General features: G+C 40.4%; 1 protein-coding gene across 5 annotated transcripts in view; it reads left to right on the plus strand.

The window, feature by feature from the left end:
- Window positions 1-14,815, plus strand: part of NPNT (nephronectin) — a 137,428-nt gene that overhangs the window by 32,669 nt on the left and 89,944 nt on the right. For all 5 annotated transcript variants that reach the window (XM_082256943.1, XM_082256940.1, XM_082256941.1 and 2 more), the window contains exon 2: window positions 6,262-6,362. In XM_082256943.1, the coding sequence (XP_082113069.1) occupies window positions 6,262-6,362 (101 nt within the window). The remainder of the gene's footprint in view (window positions 1-6,261; window positions 6,363-14,815) is intronic.

Consider the following 14,815-nt stretch of genomic DNA (forward strand, 5'->3'; position numbering starts at 1 on the left):
GGTCTTATCGTGTAATGTGCTGTCTTCTCTCTCTCCCTGCCTGTCAGGGATCCCGTGTGTGAACCTAGTAAAAGTGTTTGTAAAATCCACTCTATTACTGTGTTTATAATGTCCAGTGTGTTTCTGTATTATATTTGTGTGAAATACCTTTGTTACAGCGCCGCTGATCTCCCGCTGCTATCCTTCTCTTCTCCCCCGCTGACAGCTGGGGGTCACGGAAGCGCCGAGCGGCGCTGTAACAAATGTATTTCACACAATTATAATATAATACTCGGCGCTTTCGTGACCCGCTCTGAACACTGCAGAGGGGAGGAGCTGAGATCCCCCGCTGACAGCTGGGAGAAGAGAAGGAAAGCAGCGGGAGATCAGCTGAGCTCCGAGCGGTGCTGTACCGAAGGTATTTCACACAATTATAATATAATACTCGGCGCTTCCGTGACCCGCCCTGAACACTGCAGAGGGGAGGGGCTGAGATTCCCCGCTGACAGCTGGGAGAAGAGAAGGAGAGCAGGGGGAGATCAGCTGAGCTCCGAGCAGCACTGTAACGAATGTATTTGACACACTTATAATATAATACTCGGCGCTTTCGTGACCCGCTCTGAACACTGCAGAGGGTAGGGGCTGAGATCACCCGCTAACAGCTGGGAGAAGAGAAGGAGAGCAGAGTGGGAGATCAGCTGAGCGCCGAGCGGCGCTGTACCGGAGGTATTTCACACAATTATAATATAATACTTGGCGCTTCCATGACCCGCTTTGAACACTGCAGAGGGGAGGGGCTGAGATCACCCGCTGACAGCTGGGAGAAGAGAAGGAAAGCAGAGTGGGAGATCAGCTGAGCGGTGCTGTTCCAAAGGTATTTCACACAATTATATTACAGAAACACACACTGGACATTATATAATACAGTAATAAAGTGGATTCTAGGATTTTACAAAAACTAAACTAGTGCTTATTTTCGGGGTAGGGTTTATATTGCAGCCATCCCCGAAAATAACAGTAGGACTTATTTTCAGGGTAGGTCTTATTTTCAGGGAAACACGGTAGTACGGCTTATGTGACCTGGGGGAACACCAGATTTTTACTTTTCCTATCATAGCCTCGTGCGCTGGAAGCACCAGAAAAGTGTGAGTATTGACTCTGCATATGTTTTTAATAAAGTCAGTGGTTTTAAAGGTATAAGCACTATTGGAGTCTTTTTCCAACTATTTGCATCCTGAAGATAATATTGGGGGAAGAGGAGATCAGTCCATGGAAGAGACGGGAGATCTAGATTTGCACACACTAGCCCAGGAGGGGCGTATATATGCTGTTTGACCAAACTTTATTGAGAGGTCACATATACTGAGGTGAGAGCACACCCGAAGGGGGGGGGGGGGCACAAGTGTGGTGGCACATCGCAGTTTGATTTTGAAGCACCTTAAGGAAATAAAGTTTATATGTGGCTGGTGATTGGCTGGTGGGGTCACACCACACAAGAATCACTTGTACTGTATATAGGAGGACTTCATACAAGCTCTATTCATTGCAGGTTCATATATTTATTTTAATTTATATTATTTTTGATTTTTAGTACTGAGGACTGTTTGAACATTGCACTAGTTAGTACATATTGCACATAATAGGTATTTTTATTGATAAGCTTAGCTCAGCGCGGCTCTTATATTGATTTATATTGTTTTATGCACACCTATATGGGATTATGAATGGTGCCAGCAGCATTTTTTAGCCCACTGTGAACATACATAGTAGCTGGCAAGGCTCTCTTTTATCAAGTAACTGCTGATCTTTCATACACTGCAATAAAAGCTGGACAGTGAGGAACGGAGAAGGTAGCGGATGGGAACAGCAGAAAGTGAAGTCTTTTTTTCCCCCTATTGCTTTTACTGACCCTGTATGGACCCTCTCTGTCCCTGTGTCCTCCTACAGCTACCATGTGGGTTGCTAGGGTAGTAGTGCAGTCCTTGCCTGTTCGCTAATTGTTTAATTTTAAATAAATTCTAATGGTAGCATTCCGAGTGCTTGACTTTAATGTTTTTATAGATTTTTTTTACTTTTTTATATGTAAATATGTGTCAATTCTTATTGAGTTGTCCCAGTGCTGTGGTGTACATCATAATGTCATGATGTTATCTGAACACGTTCCTTGTGCCGTCTGCATGCAGACAAGCTAAAAATCCCCAGGCTGTGCCGGAGAAACCCACAATTAAGTATTAGAATTCCTTTTGGTGAAGTTAACTGTATCCTTTGAGTATCCGTCACGTTGCTAAAGGTTAAATACTCTCTGCCATTGTTCAACTGGCAGTGCGTAGACTCGATTAGACTTCCAAAGTACAATGCCTAACACAACATAATCTCTATCTCTGTATCTATTTTCATTTAAAACCACTATTTGGCAAAGAAATAGGTAAATTCCAGCCATTAAGATTATTACATATTTCAAGTATAAAAAAATACTAATACCACAATGCCAAGTGCAATTATGTCTTTCTTCAAACAGCTTAATGGTCCTTCTAAAGAAATCTGATTCCCTTTACTTTGCTGACATTCCTAAACATATTTGTATGACAGCAACGGAATCAACTCAACGGATGAACGTAAAGAGTAATATATACTTTGTAGTAGTATAGTAAAGCCATGGACTTTGCTTGTAGTAACCAGCTAGTTGTTTAGTTGTAGTAAACAGTAAATAAAGCTCATTGCTTTCCATCACATTCCTTCTGAGTGGCGATGAACCTGTAGAGACATTGAGCCAGGGCAATGAGTTGACCTGCTGTTATTTTATCAGGGATGGCCTTGGGGATATTTCCATTAAGATTTTACAAATGGAGCAATATATTTATAGATGGAATGGCAGCATAGATATGTGATCTAGTAATTGGCAACACTGAAACACAAAAAGTTAGAAGCTAAGTAAACAAAAGCGCAATTCCTAGGCATTTCAATTATCTAAAATTGCAATTAGAAATATGATCACATTTTTGGGATGTTCACTTTAAACATTAGCGAGAATGATGCCATGATCACTAAATATAAACATATTGGAAAATGTGTATTAATTGGGCACAGAAAAATGCCAATGTTGTTAAGACACTAAAAATTCACTTAACTTAATGCATATAAACAATATAAAAATTGATTATACATTTAGAAAGTGCTAGCAGAAGCTCATGATTAATGTCTCAAACTTTTCTGTAAGACGAATAAGAACACTTGATATTGATTAGCTTCAAAACAATATATATCACTTCTTAAAACATGTATTTTTTATTTTGGTATTTATGGTTATTTTTTAGGCCTCATGTACGCTGGACGTTTGGAAACCTCTTTTGTACGCTGTAACTTGACAGCTAGTGAATGAGCTTAAAAAATTTCCGTTTGACCACTTTTACATTCCACGTTTACCAGAGTTTTCGTTTTGAAATGTTTTGGCAGATAACAGTTTTTACTGATCCCCACCTCTCTCCCGCTCTCTCTCTCTCTCTCTCTCTCCCTCCCTCTCTCTCCTTCTCTCTTTCCCTATTACAAATGGTCAGCAATGTTTTCCTATTACAATTGCCTATAAACCAAAATGCCTATTAATATTTTCTGCGTTTAGACACGTTTGCAAGCTGTTAGAAGCATTTGGCATTTCAAATGCCTATAAACTTCCGTCCTAAACACATCTTATTGCTTTCAGGATAATGCCTCTAAACCACCTGCCTCTAAACGACTATAAAAAACTCAGTGTACATAGACAGATAAGCAAAAAACACCCAACTGCTCTTAAACGTCCGTTTATCAGCAGCAGTGTACATGAGGCCTTAAGAACTGGAGCAAATGAAGTATGTAGTGAATGGGTTTATGTTAGGCATTGGAAGACATATCAGAATGGATAGGCCAGCCCATGAACCAAGCTCAGAATGGGGTCACTGGAAGTGTCTGGACTCGAAGAACTAATACTGTATACATATTAGTGCTGTTTTACTAAGAAGTCATAAATCCAAGGTTGATCCATAACTTCTACTGACAGTCACCTCAAAAACACACCTGACATTCCCATTTAGATAGGGTTGAGCCTAGTACACACCATGAGTCCTTTTTTTCATTCAGCTGACAGCTTTGGTCAGAACTGCTGCACTAACAATCTGATGTTAGTACAGCAATCTCTCCTGCTTATCTGTTGTGTTCTGGGTGCCCACCTGCCAGAGCGCTCCGGTCAGCGCTCTCAGCCATTGGCTGGCTTCTGTCAGACTGGCCGCCATACACAGGAGCCGAACGTCACCCAACATTCGGCCTGTATGTACTGGGCTTTAATGAACAAATAAGATATCCACTACTGATAATGTTAGTAGTAAGTTTGGGTGGTGGTAGAGCTTTTGTTTACTGCATTGTTTTTGCTAGTCACTCTTCTACATCATGTCTGTCTTTCTATCTAGAAGCTCTGTAGTTCAGTTCTTTTTTTTTTTTTTTGCACATCATCCTGCACATATTTATATCTGTTATCTTGTGTACAACCATGTATTTGATGCATTTTGTATTTAGCAAATCCTTCTAGAACATAGGTATAACAGATTAAATATCTGTGAGTAAGGGAATTTCAGCTTACACCTAACTAGCCTTAAAAAAGAAAAGCATTGGTTTAACAAAAAAAAGTGTATCTTTCCCCTGCCAGCTCTAAGACCAAGAACTGAGCAATCAGACACCTCTGATCGCTCAGCCTTCGGTCTTCTGGCTGCAGAGGTCTAGTGACTGTCAGTGCTGCAGCGCTAGGCTGTGAAGGAGTGGGAGTGGGTGGCACAGGCTCTCAGCAGCTCGCTGAGAAGCTGAGCCGGCTGCCAGTTCAGGCATCGGGGGATCCCGGGCATATGGTTGGGATCTTTCCTGAGCCTAGACTGGTTCTGTGACATCAGCCGACAGGCAGTCACACAAATGCAAAAGAGAGTGCACTCCTGTGACCCATAGGAAAAGTACAGCAAAAAAAGCTTTGGCATTACTTCTCTTTTTAAAATATTCCTTCCCCCCTACCTATACTGACTAACTTGTGTAAGAAAGATATATACACATCCAGTAAGTAAATAGGAAAAACTATTGTATTTACTAGTTTTAAACTTTTTTTTTTTTTTTTTTTTTTTTTTTTTTTACATTTCTTAATGCATTCACTTTATCTGGTCTCCCACCATACACAGAACATAGAAATGCAATTATTTTAGTAAATATAAACTGCTAAATATCTTTTCATATCAGCAGTATATAACAGTCTTGTGACTTCTATCAGACTTCTATCATTCGAGCACCGGTTAAAGCTTGTAGGTCTTCATTCTCCTCTAACTGTCCTATGAGGTTGCAGGACCCCTGACCCTCTGTCTGGACAGTGCTGATTGGCATTGTGCTGATCACATGCACCCTCCCAAAAAAAAAAAAAAAACTTTATAGCAATACACACCAAACTAAGCATTTGCAGAGTGCCACCAAGGCTCTGTACTATCAACAGATGGATTGGGAACAGTAAAAGAAGGGGAAGATTAGAAAAGATAGGATCAAACAGCCTTTTTACACAATGCACAGGATTACCCCCTTAGGTTCCACAGTGAGTATAACAAGCTGGCTTTACTGCATATACAGAATGATTTTACTGTTGTGGGTTTAGTAATACTTTAAGTTCTGCTTTAGGGTAGGAAAAGTTTGGAGAGAACTTTTTAAATGACATTACCTGTTAATGATTGATTGGGTTTATAACAAAATAATAATACTTTTGACGCAGAGCTAGAAAATGGAAGAGATGTGTTACAAATACTCTATGTGATACCTAATATATCTGAACGTTTAGTTGCCTGAACATGGTTTCGGAGAGGTAAGCTATATGGTTATTCTTTGAACGCCTTTCACATGGCCATTCTGTCAATCTGTTTTTGACCTTGGATTGGGTGGATCAACAGACTGCTATGTATTCACATAGGCAGGGCGAAATAAATACATGTGCATATATTTACATCACGGTCTGTTCAGGTATGTGAGACGGATACACATACAACTACATCCAGCCATCCAGTTACGTGGGTTTGTTTTTCCTCCATTACAAGTTGGAGGGAACACAAATGGCAAGGAATTGGAATAGATGCGTTTTGCATCTGACTCAGCAGGGTATCTGTCAATGCATAGAAGCTCCCTTGTGAAAGGGGCCTTGGGATGGTAATATATAAAGTATAAATTACCCTAGCTTGTGGGTATAATGTTTTGCCTCCATAGAAGACAACTAGTAACCATGTCCTATCTGTTGCACAGGTGGCCCACGCAGGTTGCATCTTCTACAGGACTTTGCCGGTACGGTAACAGGATTGACTGCTGTTGGGGGTGGGCTCGGCAATCTTGGGGACATTGTACACGTAAGTATTATCGCTTGGGCTTTATGCCATATAAGAGGGGCTTTTTCAAATATCTAATAAAAGCTTCCATACATTATAGCAAGGCTTATTTAACTTGGGCTTTTGCACGTGCAGATGTTTTAAGATGACTCTCATCGACCAATATTGGTTTTGGAAAGATGCTTTAGCAGTCCAGCTCTGAAGTATAATGGTTGTGCAGCCATAAATACTGAGAAGGTTTATTTTACAAGACAATTCCCAACACAGAAGCTTCCCATAATAATATAGCTTCATGTGTATGGAAATGCTTTATGAAGTAGCCTTGCTAAGTACTTATGCGCAAGTTTTTGTGATGGAACTTTGAGGGAACCATGCCCATTCTAAAGGATCACTAAACCTGTAATATAAGGTGCCTGGCATACAAAGGTGCAGGCAGCATTCACAATTGTACATTTAAATTTGCATTCCTCAACAACTATTTCAAGTATTTGACATTGTGTTTACATGTATTATCCAGCTTAGTGAGGGTTATTGTTTGATGGGACCTTTTTTTGGAGAGAAAAACTGAGCTGTCAGGAAGTCTTTAGTATGTACAAAAGAGTATACCCTGAAACACTCAAAGTATTTTATCCATATAACCTTTACACATACATGTATGAATGCTGTCTGCAGCTTGTTTATATTGTGGCATCTTACATTCTAGGTTTAATGGTCCTTTAACACCTCTGTTGCTGAAGGGTATGTGGAGTCAGCCATTTAATCCTTTGTGACATCCAGATTGCTCTACAGTTCAGTGAATTGTGGTTAAAAGGCATTTACTTATCCCTTTTGTTGAATTTAAGGTTGAGGGATATAGACAGGTTAGCATTTGACAGGTTCTAATATTTTAAGATAATACAATCCTAATATGAGGTATTTGACAGATTTGACAATGTTTTTTTTATTACTTTTTTATATGTATGATGTTCTCTGTAGTGCTGACATATTAGCCAATTATTGCACAGGGTTTTCTGGTATGTTGGTTTTTATTGCCGCATTCTCAGCACAATGCATTAAATGCCATAAGTAAAAAAGTTCCCCCCTAAACTACTTAACTGCTTGTGGAAACCAGACTCCTGGATACTCCTCACCCCTAAAGGCTGAAAAAATCATTGCCTAACACATGCCTAGCCCTGAACCTAACGCAAAATCCTAATCCTTAACCCGTCTGTAACACCCATCCTAATCCTAACCCTTAAAGTTAGCCTTTATCACAGACTGAACCCTAAGTGCCAGTTCACTCTGGTGCAATGTGGAAACCCTGCCAATCCACTACGGATTCCCGCATCGCACCTGACTCACACTTCCATATGCAAACTGCTGGGAGTGTCAATACAAAGTTAATGACACCCCCAGATTAGTTTGCGTATCGCAGTGAAAACTGTCAATTCAGACAGGAATCAAATCACATAGCCGTGAACACCCATGTGATCCGATTGTGGTGCGGACCAAAAAAGGGTCCTGTGCGACTTTGGTCCGAATGCGATGCAAATTCAGCCATACAATCTGTATGGCTGAATTTGCATCACACAGACATCGCATGTAATTAGCAGAGCAGTGTGGTGCGAATCACATGCGATGTCTGACATCGCTATAGTGTGAACCGGCACTAAAACGTATACTCTTAACCTAACCTTCAAACCTAGCCTACACATAATGCTTGACACTAAATTAACCCCTTCAAAATCATACTTACCTTGGTTTTAGTTGAAATATTGAGCCACCATTTGCAAGATTGGTGCTCAAAATTCCCAGTCTCTGCACCAAAAACATACAGAGCTAAGGTGCTAGCGGCAAAACCAACTGATTCAGATTTTCCTGGTGTATGATGTAGCATAGACTTTATGAACTAAATATCATGCTATATTGTTTTAATTTCTTTCCATATATAAATAAAACAGTGTTATAAATCCATACCACTTCACAGTTATACTAACCATTATGCACTTCGATCACTGTGAAATGCTTGTTTTAATGCACAGCATGTGAAAAGCTATATTTTATAATACCAATTAGTTGGATATGTTTTGTTATGCAGCTTTGTGTTAGATTTCCAGTGTTGCTCTCACTAATGTTCATACCTTATCTTGAAAGTTAAATGACTACCAATGCAATAAAGTAAAGCATACCAATGCCCATGTTGTAAAAAAAAGCACAATATTTTAAATAAAAAAAAAAAATGATCAAGGTTTTAAAAGTTATGAAACTTGCTAAATATTACATTTGGTTAAAACAGACCATAAGCACACACAAGAGATTTTTAAAAAGCTAAAGATCCATCAAAATGCTTAAAATATCTTTGGAAACAGCTCAATTCTATTTAGAAGCAACTTAAAGTATTTTTAAAGGCAGAAGATTTTTTTTTTATCTATCCTAATTCATTCTATGCTTTAAGTTATAAACCTTCTGTGTGCGACAGCCCCCCTAATACTTACCTGAGCCCCATTTTGATCCAACAATGTTGCACATGAGAGCCTCGGCTGCCGCTGTTGTCAATCAAAGTCAGTGAGCCAATGAGGAGAGAGAGTGTGCGTGGCTGAGCCTGTTCTGTATCTGAATAAACACACAGAGCAGCAGCTCGGCTTGGGTGCCCCCATAGCAAGCTGCATGGCGTGGGGCAATTTGGCAGGAGGGGGGTGCCAGAGCACCAGCGGGGGACCTGAGAAGAGGAGGATCTGGGCTGCTCTATGCAAAACCACTTCACAGAGCAGGTAAGTATGACATGTTTGTTATTTTTAAACAAAAAAAAAAAACGAGACTTTAATATCACTTTAAATTGAAGCCCAACTCCACGCTTCCTCTTCCTCAACCACTTCACCAGCTGATGGCCCTCACTGGCTATATCTTTTTTTTTTCCTATAATAAGTTTTTATTCAAAGAAAATAAAATTGCCCTATTTTTGGCCAATAATTTTTGGCGGCTAATATATGTGAGCATCCATAGATACAATACCATGCAGAACCGTACACAGATTAGTGTTAATGTATGATCACAAGAATGTCTGTGGTGTCAAAACCCCAAGGAGTGTAAGAAGCTACGACCATTTGCAGAATTTGTAGACATAAATTAAATGAACTGCTTGCCGACCATATACTGTATATATACGGCGGCAAGGCGCCTCTCCTGAGCAGGATCACGTACCTGTATGTGATCCTGCACCTCTGGGTCTGGGGCGCTCACGCATGCTGCCGCCCACTGACTCCCGCTGTGATTGGACACAGTGGGAGTCAATCAGCAGGTCTGGCGGACGCGATGTCCACTGGGACCCGCTGATTGTTTGGTACACAGACAGGACGGCAGTCTGCCAATGTAAACCAGGCAGATTGCCGTTCTTTGAGAAGGGAAGGTTGTGATCCTGTGTTCCCACAAAGCAGGAACACATATCTCTGCCTTACCATAGTACAAGCACCTCACACAGTGTACACAAGAACACAGTTACATCAAATCAATATATGTGTCACACTGTCTACCTATCCAAAAATATAAAATAAATACGCGCTAACAAATCGAATGTCAACTCCTAAAACAACAATGTAATATCACAGTGATAAACAAAAGAATATGCAGTGCATAGTGCTTAAATAAAGTACTCTAATGTGCAGTTCATACAGTATATTTCCCATGTGGTGTGAACAATACAACAAATCACATGCCATGAAAGACTCCTTGATCCGATTCCTCCTTTTAAAGGTGCTCCATAGATAAAGCGATGTGCCACCTTACGAGTGCACCCCCCTTTATAAATGTATCCTCGCCTCAGGGTGTGTGATTCCACACTTATGTTAGGGCAATTAGCGCTTGTGAGCCTCTCCAAGGCTCTAACAGATAGTTCTAAATGTCCTGGCTTTTATGCTCTTCCATATAGCGATCTCCCCTTTAAGGTAAAATGGATAAAATAAGCTCCAATAGTGCTTATACCATTTAAATATGAACTTTATTAAAACATAATCAAAATTGAGTACTCACATACTCCCTGTGCTTCCAGCGCACCAGGCTACATCAGGCAATTGCGCATTAAAATTCCCCCAAAGCCACATAACCACTGTCTTCCCGTTGACTACTTTTTCCTCATAAGGTTTTGGGTGCCTCCACTGTCCTTGCCCCTCCACTACACGTGTCGACACAGGGTCACATGTCTTCCTCAGGGGGATATCTTTTGGACTGAAAGGCTTGCATCTATTTATATGTGATCAGCTCCTCGCAATTTTCTTGTAGTCCGGATCGGCGCCATTTTATTGTAGTCCTAATGTGTTAGCACATATTTATTTTTTAATTTTGGATAGGTAGACACAGCACAGCACATATATTGATTTGATGCGTTTTTTGCACATACATATGGGTATGTGATTAGTGTCAGCAGATAGCTTCTAATTAAATTTATAATTTTTTATTTTTCATGAACATACACAGTAGCTCACAAGGCTCCTTTTCAAAGCACACAGTTACCCCATGATCGACCCTGATGTTAACCCCTTCCCAGCCAATGTCATTAGTACAGTGACAGTTCATATTTTTTATTTATTTATTTATTTTTTTATTGTATTAGTGTCACTGGTCCCCAAAAAGAGTCACTGATCGCCGGCATTACTAGTAAAAAAAATAAATAAAATCTATCCCATAGTTTGTAGATGTGATAACTTTTGTTCAAACCAATCAACACATGCTCATTGAGTTTTTTTTAATCAAAAATATGTAGCAGAATACATATTGGTCTAAATTAATGAAGATACTTGATTTTTTCCATTTTTTTTTTTTTGGATGTGTTTTATAGCAGAAAGTTTTTTTCAAAATTGTGGGTCTTTTTTTGTTTTTAGCACAAAAAATAAAAACTGCAATGGGGATCAAATACCACCAAAAGAAACATTTATTTGTGGGGGAAAAAAAAGACATTTTATTTGGGTACAGTGGTGCACAGTTGTCAGTTAAATGAACGCAGCGCAGTATCGCAAAAAATTACCTGGTCATGAGGGGGGGGGGGTAAACCTTCCGAAGCTGAAGTGGTTAAAGACAAAATAAAATAAACACCAAGCAGGGGCCCAGGAAAGTACACCATACATCAATGGTAGGGCAGTTAGGGTTAGCTGTCAAACGTACCAAGCCCGAACCTGCCAAGTAACCCCAACTAACTGTTAATAGTCTACATAGGAAGATGCCAGGCCAACCCTTCCCTGCCTCAAACACCCAGCTGCTGACAGTTTCTCACCGGCTATATCTTATGCTATTTTTTATTTTTACACTTTTTGCACTTTCTGAAATATTCAGACTGGTAATGTTGAGCCTCAGGGTTCTTTTCATCTTTGCCTCTTCCCCGGTTGGAAGGAAACTCCTGTTGCAGAAAGTCATGTGATGAAGTCAGCGGTATTCTCTGCTTCTGTAGAGGGTATGGCCAAGACAACCTGCATTCACAGTCTTCATGATTGAGGGATGCTGAGCATTATTCAACCTAGAAGACTAAGGACATCTTGTAGCCAAGAGAGCTGAGGACATCTTATGGCCAATAAAAGGTATGTGGGGGGACAGCCCTGGATTAAAGATGAGTCTTACACTCACAGCTCTTTTTTGGTTTCAGCACCTGGGGGAATTTTTTAACCACTTCCCGACCACTCGCCGCCTTTTTACTGCGCCAGGGTGGCTCTCCTGCGCGAACCGACGTAGACCTAAGTCAGTCGCGTGGGAGCCGATGCATGGGTCAGGTGGCTCCGATTGCCGACTTACACCCTCGATCGCTCCCCGCTGAGAGAGAAGGATGGGCAGCTGTTGTAAAAACAGCTGCCCGTTCTACTCCCTGAAATGATCATAGAGCCCATGTGATCCTTCTATATAGGATCACATATCTCTATGGTCATTTCAGAAGCCACGCCCCCCACAGTTAGAATAACTCCCCTAGGATCACATTTAACCCCTTGACCCCTTGCATGTTATATGCAGCAAAAGGTGTAAGGTTTAATATGTAGAGCACCAGACAGTGCATATGGTGAGATCCTTGCTTTCTGTGTGCTTGGGTAGTAAAGAGGGGAATTACTGTCAGAAGTAGTGGAGCAATTCAAAATTCTTATTAGCAATCGCAAATTCATACACAAAGAAAAATGAATGACCTCCTAATATAGAGCTATATTCACAAATCAATCACACCAAGGTAAAACCTGAACTGTACATTCCTAAACGTTGATGAATCTCTTTTCACTATAAAAGTCATATCGCAATTCATTGACTTCTATTTATGCCCAACAAAGTTCAGAATTAGATTAGCTCTCTCTAAATGAATGGTGTGAAATCCTTCTCAGCAAGAGGCATTACATTTAGAGGTCAGCTCTCTGTAAACTTATAAACAAACCCGTATAAAATAACCATTTTGACGCAATAAAGCTTAAAATTTCACTTGCAGATTTATTTAAAACTGAAATGTAATGCTGGAAAACATGCAGGTATTAAAGTCAAAGCAGGAAATAAATTCCCCTAAATATACATACGAATAAACTGGAAGATTTAACTGCTTAACCTAAGCATTAACCACACATAAGATAGGGGAAAGAGATGCATTTGAAGTTATCCAGTTTAACTTCAGGCAAACGGCTAAATAAACAATTGAAATACATACAGTATATTGAATATTGGTTTACCTGTCAAAGAATTTTTATCTCGGTACATCCAGTGCTGTTTGGCAGGGCAGAAGACATGATTTTTCTCTGCTGCAGTTAAGTACTATTTAGGCCTCTTCCACACATCGCTTAGTGGGAATGCGGGTTCCTGATAGTGAATTAAAAAGTGCGATTCGCATGTGGAATCATGTGTCACGTATAGGGCAGCCTATTCACTTGAATGCTCCCCAGTGCTCGTTTTGTTGCGCCAAAGAAGCTTAGGGACCACATTTTGGACCCTGGTTCAGGTTCAATTTTACACACACATTTTCCAGTGATTCGAATAGCAAGCACAATCCCGGATTCTGGCCACGATTCCAATTCGCCTATATTTGAATGGAGCCCTACGGGTTTTGTCCCTTCCCAAACCTGTGATTGGACAGAAATGAGAAACCGCACACTGGTGTGCTCATCTCTCTGTCTCTGCTCTCTTCTATTATCAGCCATGAGCACTGCACTACAACTCATAGGCTCCCTTTATTACTTCTAAATTTTAAAATGTTACATAATTTATGTAAAAAAAAATATCTGTTCCCTCCCTAATCCTCAGGTTCTACCACATATGTTGGATGCTCTAGATTAGGTTTACTTTCAGAGAAAGGTTAAATAAAAATAATACTTATGAGATAATAACCTGTTAGTTACTAACCTAGAATAAGTATGCAGATCTAGAAAGTTTCCGAAAGGACGGAAGTCTTCATCCTTGTTCAGGGTCAGTAACTGACCAGAGGGTCTTCATGACAGCCAGACAACTAGCATTTTAGGCTCCATGTACACGGGACGCTGGAAATGGCCGTTTAGGAGAAGTTGGGCGTTTTTTTCAGAAGCCCCTGAACCCATCTACATTTTATCTTATCTGTCCATGTACACCAGGTCGTTTACAGTCATTTGCAGGCAGTTGCGTTCAGGGACTGTTTTTAGAACGCAATTATTTGCGTTCGAACGCGTGTTTCCCGGCGTTACAAACGCGTCCAAACGCGTCTGAACGCGATGACCCGCGTATAGCGTTCGCGTTTTTCCATTTTAAAGGGGAATCATTTTTTTGACCTCTAGGAAGGGTTCTAAACGCAAACGCCGCTAAACGCCCGCTAAACGCGGGTACAAACGCGACCGAACGGACATTTCAAACGTCCTAAAAATTCCAGCATTCAAAGGGACTTTTAACAACGTCCCGTGTACATGGAGCCTAAAAAGGAGTCAGCAAAGGAAGCCTCCATACTACTCTTTTAAAAGGTTTCCTTAAAACAGCTTACACACCTGGAGCCATTGTTGGCATTGTGCTTACTTCATGTCTTGACATGCGTGTTACACTTGTAAGCTGTAAATTTACTTTGCATCACATTTAATAAAATACATATTTACCTAGCAACCCAATTTGATAAGACTGCCTGCCTGGTGCTTCAGGAGTTCGAAACTTTTCCTACATGTGCAGGAAAATATTATTCTAACTTGTTACCTTTAGCACACCCCTGGAATACGTACCTTCATACGATACAGTTTCATTGCACAAAGATGAACTGAAGATTAAATACATTATTTGAAATTTTTTTTGGCCCAAAATAGCTTGTTGAAGTGGAAGCCAGCTGACACGATACATGACACAGCACGCATAACAGAGGAGAGCCGTGTGCTGTAGACCGCTCTTGGCTGTGTATAATCTGCAGATAACTAACCTTTTATTGCTAATCATAAATAATAGACATTTGAGAACACTTCTTAAGCCAAACTTTGTAGAACTTACCTTACCAATTGCGTTTTACGATCTACCGATCTCAGACAAGAGAAATGGGAACAGTT

The sequence above is a fragment of the Pelophylax lessonae genome (genome assembly GCF_965119305.1).
Source record: "Pelophylax lessonae genome assembly, chromosome: 1".
NCBI lineage: Eukaryota > Metazoa > Chordata > Amphibia > Anura > Ranidae > Pelophylax > Pelophylax lessonae.